At 48.1% G+C, this 15279-nt stretch overlaps 1 protein-coding gene across 3 annotated transcripts in view; it reads left to right on the top strand.

Annotated features, from left to right (window-relative positions):
* Window positions 1–15279, top strand: part of FRMD4B (FERM domain containing 4B) — a 90538-nt gene that overhangs the window by 35363 nt on the left and 39896 nt on the right. Inside the window, exons 1-4 of one of the 3 annotated variants that reach the window (XM_088061868.1) lie at window positions 1698–1720; window positions 2423–2507; window positions 13754–13810; window positions 14770–14792. In XM_088061868.1, coding sequence (XP_087917994.1) covers window positions 1713–1720; window positions 2423–2507; window positions 13754–13810; window positions 14770–14792 — 173 coding nt within the window. In that variant the 5' untranslated portion in view covers window positions 1698–1712. Of the gene's footprint in view, window positions 1–1697; window positions 1721–2422; window positions 2508–12570; window positions 12662–13753; window positions 13811–14769; window positions 14793–15279 lie in introns of those variants that run through there. The other 2 variants (XM_088061867.1, XM_088061869.1) reach the window with 2 other exon arrangements.

The raw sequence follows: 15279 nt of genomic DNA, 5'->3' as shown, positions 1-15279 counted from the left end.
CCACGTCCCATCCCAGGGGAATGGGACAAACAAGTGGCACTTTGTTCTGGCTGAATACATGCTGATGTCTGATGGTGTCCAGAGCTCCTCTTCCACACTTAGCAGAAAGAAAAAGCTCCATTTATAAAGGGATGATGGGCTCTTCACTGTATATTTACAATGTTTGATCAGGACCTGGGAGGACAAAGCCTATGGCTGCCCAAGAAAGCTGTGAAGGTAATCCTGTAATTTGAGCATTCTTTTGGTTGGAATTTATGCTGTTTGCTCATGGTGTTCATTTTGGCCCTCTCTGTTGCAAGATGCTCCTCAGCAGGACAGGGTGTGCAGACTTGGGCAAGAGTTAATGTGTGAGGAGTGGGCTTGGGAAGATCAACTTCTAGAAGGGAATTTTAAGCCTGACTACTCTGGGGTCATGAGATCCAAAACAGGTAACCAAGGAGGTGGGCAGTTAGATGCAGCGAAGGAGGAGGAAGATACAGAAATAATTAGCACTGCAGAAACTGCCTGATCCACAGAAAATAGATATTCCATCAGAAAAACCACTTCAAAACTTGCAGTTTCCAGCTGCATTACCAGCAATGGAGGAATCTCCAGGTTCCTGGTTTTTTTCATCGCTTCTCATCCCTGAGCTTTTGCTGTTCAATAAGGAAACATGTGACAATCCTTTGAGATTTTAATTATTGCCAGGTGGCATAAACTCCATCCAGTCTCAGAGGTTTTTGGATGGAACACTCAGCTGAAGGGCTCGATGATGCAGATTGAGGACTTTCAGAAGCGTCATTTCAGCTTCAAGAATGCTGATAGCATTGGAAGTAGAAGCAGAATGTGCACTTTATGGTGTTCCCAAACGTGCCTGCCATGCCCTGAACATCCTTATCTCTGTGGTCCGGTGTTCCCCATCTGCGTGGGGTGATAAGAAGGTACAGCTTGTACACAGAGGAAATGGAGCACAGGGACACAGCTGGGATTAGGGGCAGTGCCCCCCTGTGCCCTCACCCTAAATCCATAGATCCTACAGCTTCCTGCTTTGTACCAGCAGTGACTGGGAGCTGCCTGTCTTCAGAGCCACAGCTGCCCTGCTGTTGAGGGTAAGTCAGCCACACCTGACCCTGGCTGAAAGAAACTGGAAGTGCAAATGAGGTCATTAGCTGAGGAAAATCACATTTTGGTGCAGTGAAGCAGGCTGAGGAAGGTCCACTCTGTGAAGGGTTGGTCTGGCAGCAGGCTGGGAAGGGATCAAGAGAGTGGGTCCTGCCCTCTGCTCTGCATTTCTAAAGAGAAACACTCAAGGGTATTTAAAGTAAAGTTAAAGAAAGCTGTTGGAAAAAAAATATATCGGAGATCAAGAGATGGTGGAAATACACCTGTGGCTTGTAGAGTTTATGGGGAAGGTGAGTCATGGAAATGTATAATAGCTTTTCAAATGTCTGGGGCAGGCTGCTGGGCTGCCCCTTGGACAGGCTGCATGCCTGTGAAATGGGTAAATTACCTGCAGAGGCGTTCTGGAGAGTGCTTTAAAATTAATTCGATGGAACACGCTGTAGGAATGTGAAATATTAAAGCAATTACTATTTAATGTATCACTTTTCTGAAGTCACAGCATAAACACTGCAAACATTCCTGACACGTGTGGCAGGTCCCAGCTTTACTGCTCCCTGCCACATTCTCTCTGCTGCTGCTGGGGACTTGCTCAAACGTCCTACAAATCACCCATGCCAAGGTGATCATCAGTGCAATCACCAGGGGATGGAGCTTGAGGAGCCTCAAGAGCAGCTTGGGGCTGTGGGAGAGTTTGGTCTGGTTCTGATTGCCCTGTGTGGGTCATCCAGCCCTCCTGCTGTCAAGGACAAGAGATTGGGAAGCCCTGGGTGATCTACACTGCTGAGGCAGTGGTGGTCCAGGTCTTTGCTTGGCTGTAAAAATGTTGTGTTTTCTGCCTGGCATTTAGTGGGAGCATCTGGACCTGGAGCAGAGGGAATGGCTCTTATTAACATTTCTGCTCTCCTGGAAGGAAGGTGGTCCTGCAGGGCTGCCAGCAACCCCAGTCCTCCAGCAGAGTGTTGGACTGGCTTCCCCACCTGCAGCACCTTCAGAGTTGCCTTTTCCACTGCTGTGACTTCACCTGCAGAGCAGGGATGGGCTTTGCTCCTGTATCATTCCACAGGGTTTTCATCTCATTTGAAAAGTCATCACATATCCAGGATCTCTTGAGCCAGGAGTCCCTGTTCCCTGTGTGCTGCCAGGCTGTGATTTCTACTTGTTCCCTCCTAAAAGGCAGGAAATTAAGTGCAGTAGCTCATAGTTCCTCTGTGCTATTTTATTGCTAGAGAACAAAACCCTGAGGAAATAAAATTACTTGGGAGGAAGATGAAACCTATTCAAGAGAGTAACTCATGTTTTTGGTTCTCTTTTTAATTTTCAGGTTCTACATTGAAAGCATTTCCTTTCTCAAGGACAGAACTACAGTAGAGCTGTTTTTTCTGAATGCCAAGTCCTGTGTACACCAGGTAAGACTTGGAGCTTCTTGTGCACCTCTCTTCTATTGCTCCTCTGCCACATACTCAGTCCTGAGAACTTGGTAGGGGCTATGTCTGATTTCTAGAGCTAATTGAAGTATGAAGGTCTCAGCGTGCTGACTCTCTCCTTGCCTTGAATGCTGATGCTTCATGTAAATGGATGAGGCTGATGGTGGTTTCCTAGTCCTGCTTTCACAGCCCTGCTGTGTGCTCAGTGCTCTACAATGAGTCTTAAATACTCCAAAGCTTTTAAGATACTTGAAATCTGGGTTGTAACTTCCCAGGTAGGCTCTGCTCAGTTGCACATCCTCCTACACTGCAGAGCAAACACTCAAGGCAAGCCTCTCTTCACTGACCTTGAATCAAACTTGTCTTAAGAAGAAAAGGCCTGTGAGGAAGGTCCTGTGTTGTGGATTTTGTTCCCTAATTCCTTTATTTCCTGCCTCAATTCAGTGTGATGTTAAAGTAACAGTAAACAGTAATAGCAAATCCAATAAAGTAGCAATTACAACCAGTTGTTGGAATACTTTCTCTATTTACTTTCTGGTTGAAGAGCTTCCACTGTTATCTTAAAATATTCAGATTGGTAAAATACATGTTTTTAAAAGTCACATCAGGATGTGGTAATGAAAATCTTAAAGAATAAGGTTGATTTGCTGCAGGTACATCTTGGTCTGGAATAAGAGTGGTGTGACAGCAAATTTTGCCATGCCCCTACATGTAGCTGCAGTTCAGTGAACTTTACTCTGATGCTTCTGGGATTTTCCAGTTAATGTCAAACTCTGGTGCCTTTTGTTTTCACTCATGGTTCAGTCAGTCTGAGAGGGTCACTTGGTTCTTACAACCTCTCCTTTGGAAACAATCCTTTATCACTAACTGATGGTGGAGCTCTGTGTAGCCAGCCAAAGTTTTTACCTTCAGTATGCTTCGGATTTTGGAGAATTCTTATTCAGTATCCAGTGTTCATTATTTTTTTAAAGAATATAGAAACCTGAAAGTGGTTAATGGGAGAGCTGTGACTGTGCTTTGTACAGGAATTGCTTTCTGGAAGAGTAAAGGAAATTGGTGCATTTTTACAACACACTGAAGTTTGAAAGATGCTTGAAGAACTTGAGGCCTCACTGGTTTATGGGTATTAAGAAGCAAATCTCCATTTGACATATCTGCCACTTAAAATGAAGGGTCCTGGCAGCTTGTAGCCATCCTTAAATTGCTCCTTAACTGGAGCAGTTTAACAAGACAGGTAGCACAAATAATTTTGGAATTGGAAAATGGATCTGGTTTTGTGATGGAATGTGGAAAATGCCATTGCTATTGAAACAAACCCTGGTCAATATGAAAATGTTTGGGTGCCAGTATATGTGTTTATGTGTATGAATAAAGCATGTCAGAAAGCAAAGGAGAAGAGAAGCATAAAAAAAGAAGTTTGAAGGCAGGCTGGCTTTTTTATCCCTATGGCTTGCAAGGTGTGTGCTCTAATTGTAGCAACCCAAAGTGTGGCATCCCTGTTCCTGCAAGCAAAACTGCCAGAAGCAGGGGGGTTTCTGTTGTGTCCAGCTTCTGTGGGCAGCAGAAGGATGAGGATGAGGAGCATCACTTCCTCCTGAGAGAAGGTTCTCTGGGCAGCACCAGGTAATTCAGCACACAGGGAAAGCTGGGGAGCCCTGGTTCTGCCTGCAGCCTTCTCTGTGCTGGCAGTTTCACAGCCCAAGCCTGTGGCTCCTTCAGCAGGAGCCAGTTCATCTACTCTCAAGTAGCTTTTAACCTTCCAATTAGCTCTTGTAAAAATATTTTGTTCTACGTGACAAACTTCAGGTCAGTCTCTAGGTTTCAAGTGCTCATGGAAGGGCACGTGGGCCCAACTGTAAGGCCCTGGGATGTGGACAGGAGGATGCACAAAGGCCCCTGAGATGTGGTCCCATGGCCTGCCCTCTCCTGTGGTGCTGCTGGCTCCTTTGTGGGCAGGGAAGAGCCATGGGATGAGTCTGGATAGGAGCAGATCCCCAGCCCCATGAGGCAAGCAGCTGAGGCTCACTGATGACAGCCAGGAATGTTCCCTGGCATTTCTCAGTCACTCATCCAGCTCCAGGAGGTTAGACCTGCCTCAGTTTGGCTTTTTGGTTTCGCTTTTTTCCCCCCCCTTTCCTTTCCTTTCCTTGCTGCATTCTTGGAGTGAGGAAACTCCAGTGTGTCAAAAAGCAGGAACCCACACCCAGCCCATGTGCCCAGGAGAGCTCCTCAGTGCACAGGCAGTGCCAAAGGATGCCCTGCCAGGGCAATATCCTAACCTGGATCTCTGCATGAAGCCTCTGCTCTCTGTGGACCAGGAATGTGGTTCAGGATAGATGCTGCAATACCTGGGGTGTGCTAAGACCTGCGTGGATAAGATTGTTTAAAAGTCAGCCGTGTTTTTTGCTTTCACAAAGGTGTTTCCAACGTTTTCACTGTAGCTTTTCTCCACAGGGAAAACCCAAATCCAGGGTGGTGCAAATGCCTGATGCTTGAGTGCTCTTGTGACATTCTGGAGCACTGGCATGTGTTGACAGCACAGCAGTGTGTGGGTACCTGTGCTCCCATGGCTTCTGTCTCTCTAGAGGACAGTGATGTTTTTCTGAGCAGGGGAGGAGAGGGTGATGCTGCCCTGCATGTGCCAGGGGCATGCCAGTGCTCCTGCTGGCACGTGGGACACACCAGGAGAGCCAGACAAAGGCTTGGGTGAGCACAGCCAGCACAATGGCACAGCTCTGCACCAGCCCTTCCTGTGAGGTGATTTATCCTCGGCTTACAAGGTTCAGAGGCTGCATCAGAAATGTATTTACAGTGTTCTTTGAGATGTCTGTGTGTGAAATCCTGGAAGTGGCTGTATCAAATCAAAGAGAATGGAATCCCCCTAAGGAAGTCCAGCACCTCTGGGGTCAGGCTGGAGCTGCTGGGCAACGTGTGCTGCCCAACTTGTACCAGATAAATAAAAATTTAGGGTAAATACTACAGCATATTACTGTATTCTTAGTTACATAATGTATTACAAAATATGATTAGGAGTAATAAATAATGAAATGAAAACCTGCACGACAGCTCTGAAAAGGGTGAAGGCTTGCTTGGTGTTCTGCAGTGCACAGCCATGATTCTCTTCCTCACCTTTCAACCCCACATTCCTTCTTGCAAATCTCTGCTCCTTTCTGCAAATCAGGTGCTGCTTTACCCTGCCAGGACTTGGAGGAATCTGGGGCTTGTGCATTTTGCAATCTCTGTAGACATTCTGGCAAGGAAGGGACAAGATAGACAATAAAATCTTATCTGCCAAAAATTTATTTCTTTCAACTCCCCACCCACTCCCCCACCTCTGTGCTTCTCTGTACAGTCAAAGCTCCTTTGTGCCTCTGGGACCTTTGCTGGCACGTGCCAGGTTTGTGCATCCTCTGTGACCTGTGCTGCTCCCTGTGTGTTCTCTGCCGGTGAGCAGCTGGGGAGCTGGGGGAGACCCCTTTGCCTGAGGCACAAGAGGGCTGAGACTTCATTTTTACTTTTGTGAAGCCTCCTTTGCATGTGAACAGCACACAACATTTGCTGTTGCACTTGCAGAGTGCCCGGTGCCCCCTCACTGCACAAACCTTGGCATCCAGCTGAGACAGAAAATGCTGCCAGAGCTCTCACCCTGCCCTCCTTTCATGTCAGGCTGCCCATTTTCCCCCTGGTCTGGTGCTGCAGTCCCCAGGCCCTCTCAGTCCTGTGTGGTCCCAGCAGCTGCCTGGCTCCTGCTCTCCAGCATCCACACTCTTGGAGCTCGCAGAAGTCACATGCATTGGCAGGAGCAGCTTGGACCACCGAGCAGGAGGTGGGAGCTGGTGATAATTGTATATCCAGGTCTGTGGAAGTGCATTCCAGTGACTTGGTTAAAAACTCGTTTATCCACATGTAGTTTGGGAGAATGCAAAGGCTGGAAGCGCTTTGTGTACGCCTGGGCTCTCGTTTTTTTACGTGCCTCTCTTTTCACCAGTGGTGACAACTTCAGTTTAAAAGCCTTCTCTCCCACCATTGAATTCAAGAAGCTGAGTTAAGGGTTTATAGCTGACTGGAACCTACTGTACAGCTGGAATTTGGGAGAGTGGAAGTGCTTGTTCCCAGGTGAAATGGGTATCTCAGCATGGCTGTGTTTGCACAGGGAGCTCTGTAACGTGTTCAGTGTGTTATTGCACAGCCCATGACCATAGCTGGGATGCTTTTAGGGAGGTGGGTCAGAACTTGGTCACGCACATGCTGATGATAAATTTGAGAAGATAAATTAGTCTTTTCTTCTTTTGAAACAGCCAACTTTGGAAAAATAACACCCTACTTGGCTAGCAAAGCACTGTCAAGTTTATTATGCATTAGGGCTAACCTCCATATAGCTCTGCAGCCATACAGTTGAGTCTTTGCCAGGTCTTAAAATACGTTCTGTAAATTAAGATCTTGGTCAAGTTGGCTGTCTTCCCCTCTTCCTCTGTATCTCAGAGTGTTGGGGGGTTTATTTAAGTTCCCATTTGCTTCAAGGACTTGTAAGAATTGCTTTAAAAAAAAGAAAAAAAAAAAAAGGAAAAGTTAAAGGAAATGTAAGTTTTCAGAGGAGTCTGTAACTGTGATAGCTCCATGAACAGCAATGCTTGTGAGCACTTGGCAGCCTGAAGACCAGTGCTTACCAAGAAGAGCTGTTGAAACAGACCCCTGGTGTGAGCATAAAGTCTGGCTGGTTCCCAGCTCATGGGGAGCAAAGTGGTTATATATCAGAGAGCTCTCAAAAGTTTTATAATGGATATTTCCTAATTCCCGCCCCCACCTCAAGGGAGAGGGGAATGTTCCCATGTAGCCTTGTAGCATGGTGTAGCCTAAGCTATTAAATACCCTCTGTCCCGTGCCTGAATTGGCTGTTCTGCTCCCAAAGACAGCACATGTAAAGCCCAGGTTGAGGTTCAGCAGGACCAGCTGGCCTTCTGCTCCTCCAGGGCTGTTCTGTCCTGTGGATTCTGCCATGGCAGTCACGTCCATGGCTCAGCCTTCATAGCAGCTCGCCAGCAGATGAGAAGGATGGAGCGAGGTTGTGCCTGTGAGCAAAACGTGACAGGAGGGGGAGGCAGGACCCCACACTGATGTAGGTGGGCAGATCTCCATGGGGCCCCCCACTCATTACCCCTGGTGACCTGTGAGGCTCTTGGGGAGGTGCAGGCTGTGTCCCAGCTGGGCTGGCCCATTGCACATGAAGATTCAGTTGATTTGCAGCCAGAGTTTCGTACCTCACATCTCTGGATGTAGTCACCTCCTCCTGGGACTAACGACTGGGTTAGTTGCCATGAAGAGTCCTGCACCTTTGATGTCCTGGCCACAGAGCAAAGATGCTGTGACAGCTCAGCCAGTTGTGTTGTTGTGTGTTGGATATCTCACCGTGATGGTGGTGTAATTATGTGTTAAGGCTAATGACACTTGCTCTGTACCCTGGCTTGCAGACCAGGGAAGTCTTTATGCCTCTCCCCCATTCTCTGCTTTTACTCTTGTATTAATGAGAAACAAGCAGCACTAAACATGTTCCTGTTGCACTGTGCAGGCAAGTCTCAGAGTAGCTGCTCCTGTCCCTGGAGTTCCTTCTAGGTGTTGGCTGAGGCACAAAAGGCAAAGGGAAATGGATGAGAGTGGCTGGCAGAGACAGTGAAATAAAGGGTGTTACAGGGAAAGCTGAAGCTCTTCCTTACCACGAGGCACTAACAGCTTTTATTTTTGAGCTGGGTTGGCTTGAGCCGCTGAGGTGAGAGGCAGCAGGTCTGGCCAGGGAAGAAGAGCTGTGTTTGGTCTCAGTGCTCCCTTGTGCTCGGTATGAAGGGCTGTGGGGTTCCATGCATGAAATGGGAGACATCATGGACCATCTAAATGCTGTGAAGCACCTGTGAGACCCTCTGAGGCACCCAGGCTGCAGGGCCCAGTGAGGGAAACGCAGCACAAGGGGAAATCTGAAGCGCTCCTTTGAGGAAGGTCAGGAGGAGCAGGCTTCCATTTGCTCCTATCACAGCTCATGTTCTGCTGCTTTTGTGCTTTCCTTTACCTCCCTGAGGTGTTGGAGGCAGACTCTTGCTTTGCTGTGCTTTTTCCAAGCTGGGAGTTTCTGTCCTTGGGAATTGAGTCGCAGTTAAGATGCTCAGCAAAGCCTGGTGCATCTGCTGCAGAAGGGAGTGGGATGGTGCTCCAGTGCATGGCAGGGCAGTGTGAACAGCAGGTGACAGCACCAGGACTCAGACGTAGGTGTGAATGCTGGTAATTGGGACAGGCAGTTTAAAGCTGGAGGTTATCCATGTGCTGCCAGCGTTTGTCTCTGTGCAGTAATTAATTACCCAGCACAGCCACTCGGACAGGACCAGTGACAGGATCTGCCTGACCTAGTTCCTCCTGCACAGCTTGTGTGGTGTAACAGGTTGTGGCCAACACCCACTGCCCTCCCCAGCCTGTCAAAAAAAAGCCTTAAACGCTAGAAAGCTGCTAAGCTTTCTGCACTGCTGGGGCCTGCCAGCCCATCTCCCTGGCTGCCAGGACAGCAGCAGGGATACTGCATCCCTGCTGGGAAGTCACCTCCGTGCTGGATAAGGGCACAGGCACTGATTTGTTCCCTTGTGCTGGGTCCACACCCAGCTCATTGCCTGCCTCTGTTTGCCTGGGTCCTTTCTTTCCCTCTGACTAATTGCACCCTTCTTTCAGCTTTTTTAAAATCACCTTTTGGTAATCACTGGTAATTATATTCAATCTTGTGGCTGTCTCAAGGCTATTCAATCATAGGGTGTGCATTTTTTGGGGGTGTCTTTGGCTAATACAAATTTTTAAGGAATTAGTTTGAGGCAACAAGTGTGTTAGTATCTCCGTTCTGAAATCTTCAGGTGAAATGATTTTGTTGTCAGCCTTTAACCTCTGGAGGTTTCGTGTGGTTTGAACAAACCATGTCCACTATCACTTCTTGCTCTGGTTCTAAAGAGTTAAACATGACAGTTCCTGTGTGTGCTTATTTTTTAAAATCTGCTTTAATCTGAGTTTATGGCCTAAAGATTTGCTTAACACAGTTAATGCTCATCTGACTATCATCACTCTTGATCTGAGTTTTCATCAGGATTTCAGACTTGTATCTCTGGCAGTAAATTCTAGCGTTGTTGCTGTGTCTAATGAGAGTTCACTGCTCTATCCATGTCCGAGTTTATGATTTTTATCACAGTCTAAGTCCACGTCTGTGCAGCAAGACTTGAGCTCCTGTCTGAACTGGGGGCTAAATTTTGCCCATGGGCCCAAGGTTGAGTTGGTCTTTCCCAGATGCTGAGATAGTGATACTCCTGCTCTACAGTAATTGCCAACCAGTTTGGACACCTGCTGCAGCCTTTTATTACTCTGATGTTTATCAGGATGACAAAAGCCACCACCTGAATCCGCTGGACCAAGTGCCGTGTTTAGATAAGCCAGTGGTCTTTTGGCTGAATCTAGCTCATTGATTAAAATGGACAGCCCCCATTAGTGCAAACTCTAATTGAAAAATATCAGTTTCATCCCCCTCCCTCGAGCTGCAGTCACCAGTTTCTTTAAACTTATTTACATCTCAAATGTAGAAGACTCAGATTCCATTATCTGAATGACATAAATCTACTTAACCTTGTGCTGGTGACCTTGTTCCCACTTGGGATAAATCTAGGAAAACCTTCTACCTTCATCTTCAACACGTGGCCGTGGGAGAACTGGCTGCCCTGGCTCTCAAGGTCCCTCACTTGCTCACTGAAGTTTCTGCTTGAATTACCCTGGTGATGGCAGGCAATGCAAATTAATCTTCTTACAGTCATTTTCCTCATCTATTTTTGAAATCTGACCTTGCTGATAAAGCAATACTAAAACAGAAACCCCCATCTGCCAACCTCCAGGCTGAAGGATGATTATAAAATCAAAATATTGCCTGAGTGGGTAGAGTCGCAGTCCTGCACTCCAGAATGACACATATCACTGTCTGGATTTGTGTCAAGCCAAGGGCTGTCCAAACTCCATGACAGCCCAGGGCAGAGCTGGATTACATTGCAGCAATGGCCAATTGGGGAGCCAGATGGCAAATAATGTTGTATTATGATGAAAAATACTTCCAGGCTCAGAGGGAATTGTCCAAGACGCTGTCACTTGGAGAGCATTAGTCTGTCAAATGCAGGCTGAGCTGGGCTTTGGCATCCTTTGCTTCAAATCCTTGCTCTACTACTTAGCTACTGCAGGACTCCAGGGCAGTCCCTTCACTTCCTGCACCTTTTTTTTCCTGTGATTTTATTTTGTTTTTTTTTTCTCCTGAGCCTGGCTTAGAGTGGCCCCAGTCTCCTGCCACGGTTTCTGTGCAGTGACACAGGATAATAACTAGGGCTGGTCCATCCTGTTCTCAGGCTTGCAGCAGCTGGAGAGATATGATGGCAGCCCCTCTCCTGGGGTGACCTGTGTGTCCCCTTTGCTTGCTCAAGACACCTGCAGCATCTTCAAGAGATCAATTTAGGGAGGACCTTCTTACCTGTTCACTCCTTTACAGCTTCTAAACAAATGTGTTTGAAACTGAGGGCACTGGCACAGCAAATCCCTCATTCTGAAAGTGAAGACTGAAACTTCCTCATCTGGAGAAGCCAGTCCCCCTTCATGGTCTCTTTGGTCTCCTAAAACCTTAAATGAAGTGGTTTGTGGGATCACTGTTAGCATTTGTGCCATAGCAGCCCATAAAGTGACCAGAGTTTCTTAAGGCCCGTGTCTAGGAAAAAGCAAACACAGAAGAGCAGCCTCGTAATTACTATTGCTAATTAGTTAATGGCCGTGAGGTGCTTTGAAGATGAGAAGTGAGGACGTGCTTGGTTGTTAAGTCCCAAACACCCCTGTAAGGGCAGCAGCAGCTCTTGCTGTGGGTCAGCAGAGACTCTGCTGCAGCAGCTCATTGAGTGCTGCCGAGCTTGTCTGGGAGCCAGCAATAAATCGAGAGGGCTTTGGAGAGTTAAATCTCCTTGAGTTTCTTGTAGGCTTAAAAGGCGATGAGCTGAATGTGGCTGATTCTGCCTTAGAGCAGGGCAATGGTCTTGATGAGCTTTTAAGGTCCCTTTTGTACCTGTTTTCCCCGATTTTGTGATACAGGGACAGCTTTGCTGAGCCAGGTCTCGCCTTTCCTGCTGAGCTGAGGTTCCCAGTGATGGGTTTTTCTCATATCTGAGTTCTCTGCCTGCTGGTGAAGGACACCATGGCGCTGGGGTGACCTGATCTCCCGTAATCCTCTCACCACCAAAGCTGGCATCAGAGGTTGCTGGGGCAGATGCAATTTAAGCTTTCAAAAAGCCAGCTCAGATGTGCATGACAAAGGCTAACCTGATACAGACCTGGAAGTAACAAAGTGCCTTGAAATTGCACCTAAGTGAAGAGCTTCTGGGCTGCAATCTTACCTCTTTTCTTAAGCATCAACATGAAAGAGATCTGAAGGATGCACTTCAAGCTATTTTTTTTCTCTTAACTTGTGATGCGCCCCTCCTCTTCTTCTAATAAAATACGTCTGGGAATGCTTTGCAGGCCACTCCTGCGTAGCTGGTGCCACACCTGTTGGGAAGGGGAAATTCCTCTTGGTCTGCCTGTCAGAGAAGCCTGGGGGAGCGCTGCTGCTGGATGTTTTATTGACAAAGCTGGCAAAAAACTTCCTTTCCATGGAAATTGAATTATTTGTTTGTTCACTTTTGAATTTAGTCTCTGTGGCCCAGACCTGCAGCTGTGGTAAATTAGCTCAGCCCCAGATGTGCCCTAATATATTTTGAGATGTCATTTCCCTGTATCTGTATGTAATTCTGTGGATCTTCCCGCTGCTTTGGTTTTGGCATTATTTCAGCTTTCGGTCTGCTTTGTGTCCTGATTCAGCCAACAGATCCTGGGGAGTAAGGATGTGTTGGGACCTCAGTGACATGAGGCAGGCATCATATCCATTATCTCCATTTGCAGAAGGTCAATAAGAAAAATCTGTGTTCACTTCTGCTTCATAAGCTCAGTTTTGTGTTTTACCCGCTGTTTGCAGGATGCAGGAGTGCAACTGTCAGTGCATCTCCTTTACTCTTCCAGTGTCACTGCTGGTCCCAGAGATAGAACCAAGGCCAGGGATTTTCCTGGTAAGAAGCTAACCTGGAAAGTTTGTACTAAGCTCACAAGCAGAAGGGAAAAAAAAAGAAGATCCTCATGTAGTTTTGATGCTTTGGCACCTGTGGAGTTTCTGAGTACATAGTGCTGTTAGTACAGGGCTGGTTTTGGAGTGGGCTCAAGGCACAGGAGATTTCCAGCATGGGGTCCATGCAGTTTTTGTGAACATTGCTCTAGAACTCCAGTGGAGTTGGAAGAAATGAAGGCTGAAGGGTGCAGCTGAGCAGGACAAAGGACTCAGTTATGCTGTCCTTGTGATTAATCAGTAAGACTGGTTTAGCACCAGGGGGCTGTGTACCACAATCACAACAAACAAGGAATAGTCCTAAAACTGTAAGCAGTAAAACTCTTCACCAAGAGGTGGATGTAGTTCCTCGGTTTTCTCTTGTCTGGGATGGGGCTGTCCCTGTGGATAGGCGCACCCAAGCTCAGCTTCAAATGAGCTGGGAAATACCTCTTCTTGTAGAAGGTTTAGATCTTGTCAAATACTGGTACTTGTCGAGCTGTTATGTGCTCCTGGGTGCCACCCAGCCATGTGTCTGCCATGCCCCATCTGGCAAGTGTTGAATGCCAGGCTGGGCAGGGCTTGGAGTGACCTGGTCTGGTGAAGGTGCCCCTGCCCAGGGCAGGGGGCTTGGAACGAGATGGTTGTTAAGGTCCCAGACCCAGCCAGTCTATGATTCGAACCCAAACCAGTCTGATTCTGTGACCCGTGAACCTCGCCCTGAGGAGAGGCTGTGCTTCGAGCCATTAAAGTCCCTTCGCTGCGGCACGGCAAAGTCCGGCAGCGTGCGGGGCTCGGACACGGAGCAGCATCCCGTGAAACGCAGTAATAGCAAGATCTGCAAAGAAATGAGGCGGAGGGCAGGGCTGGGGGTGGGAGGCCGGGCTGTGTGGCGGTGGCAGCGGGGGGACACGGGGCGGGGAGGGCTGCTGTGGCAGCGAGAGGAGCCGCTCCGGCAGCGAGAGCCGCTCCGGCAGCGAGAGCCGGCGCCGCCCCGCCCGCTGCCCCCTCCCCGCCGGCCCGGGCGCGCTCGGCTCACGCTCCGCTCTCTCCGGCACAGGGGCAGATCGAGGTGGACAGCGAGACCGTCTTCAAGTTGGCAGCCCTGGTGCTCCAGGTGAGTGTCTCTCCCCGGCTCGGTTTGGCTCAGCGCATTCCCCTTCCCGGCGTTTTCCCCCCGCTCCACAGGGACGAGCCCCGCAGCGTTGTTTGTGGGATCCGCGGCTGGGGAGCGGAGGGGAAGCTGGAACACATAGGAGTTGATTTTTTTTTTCTCACAGGCGAGTAAGAAATATTTATTTGAGGAGTTCTAAGTTGGAAGAGTGAAAGCTAATCAAGGGAAGTCATTTATTCCGGGCAGGTTTCCATTCAATTTATCACTTAGCCTAATTTAAATACATTCCAGAGATCTGGGAAGAAAAGTGTAAATATTGTAGCTCAATTAGCTACATTATGCCTGTGAATCTTCTTTTCCGAGCATATGGTTTTGATACCTCTGTTATGTTGAAATATACAGTGTCAGTTTTCCCTCTCATTAATCTAGTTTTGTTCTACTTAAAGTTAAGCTCCAGTTATTTACTGCTTTCTATGAAATAAAATCCTACCTTTCAAATATTGGGGGTTTTCCCCATTGCACTGTCATTGACAAAGTGCCACAGCAAAGCTGCAGCAGCAGCAGCTTGATCTGTCTGAACAGTTGTTTTCATCTCGAGTGAGCACAATTCTTCCCAACTGCTGACCTGACTGTACAGCCAACCTTTGCCTGGATGAGGGAGGAGGGAGAATTGTATTTCACTTCTTGTGCAGTAAAAGCGACGTTTGATTTGCAATGTGAAATTCATCCCCGTTTTGGAAGCAGTTTTATTTGTGCTGTAGGTGGATTATCTACAGCTGGGAGCACGAGGGGCCAAGCCCGGCTCTTGAGCACATGCAGACAGGCTCCGTGTTTTGCAGGGAGTGTGGCGGGGGTCAGGATCTGCCTGCAGAGCTGTGGGAGTGGGGAAGTGAACAATGCTGGGAAAATCGAGGGTTTTGAAGAGATCATGTTTTAATTCTGTCACTGTTTTTCAATTGTAGGAAGCTAAAGGGGACTATTCCAGGTAATAACATTTTCCTTTCTAATACTGGTGTGCTTGATGGATGTGTTTTTCTGTGTTGGCATTGTATTGCAAACAATCACAAATGGGGGTAAAGTCCAGCTGCGAGCAGTGCCTGAAGAAAGTGAAGTGTGTTGCTGGGCTGGATAAAATCTGAGTCTGCAGGGTGAGTAATGCCTTTTGTGAGCAAGCTCTGAGTCAAAACAGCGTTTCAGGCCACCAGGCTTTGCTCCCCTCCCAAATGTGGGTGCCACAGTGGGAGAAGAGGAAAGCTCCCACACTTCCCTGTCGGAAAGCCTGTGCTTTGCCAAACTTTTGCCAGGCAAACCATTGCCTGTGCTTCTGCAGACCTGTGTTTGGGTCCGTGTGGGTGACCTTGCCCACAGCCCAGCACGTGCAGGGACGTGGGGCCATCAGCTGCCCCAGGGATCAATGAACCTCGTTCTCCTGCAGCTGCCACGGGGCCTCTCCCTCCCCACACTTGACCCAA

The sequence above is a fragment of the Pseudopodoces humilis genome, chromosome 13 (genome assembly GCF_049639895.1).
Source record: "Pseudopodoces humilis isolate 2021_Gansu_Grassland_sample_001 chromosome 13, ASM4963989v1, whole genome shotgun sequence".
Lineage (NCBI taxonomy): Eukaryota > Metazoa > Chordata > Aves > Passeriformes > Paridae > Pseudopodoces > Pseudopodoces humilis.
Note: the sequence above shows the minus strand (reverse complement) of the source record. Positions and strands in the feature narration are given on the sequence as shown.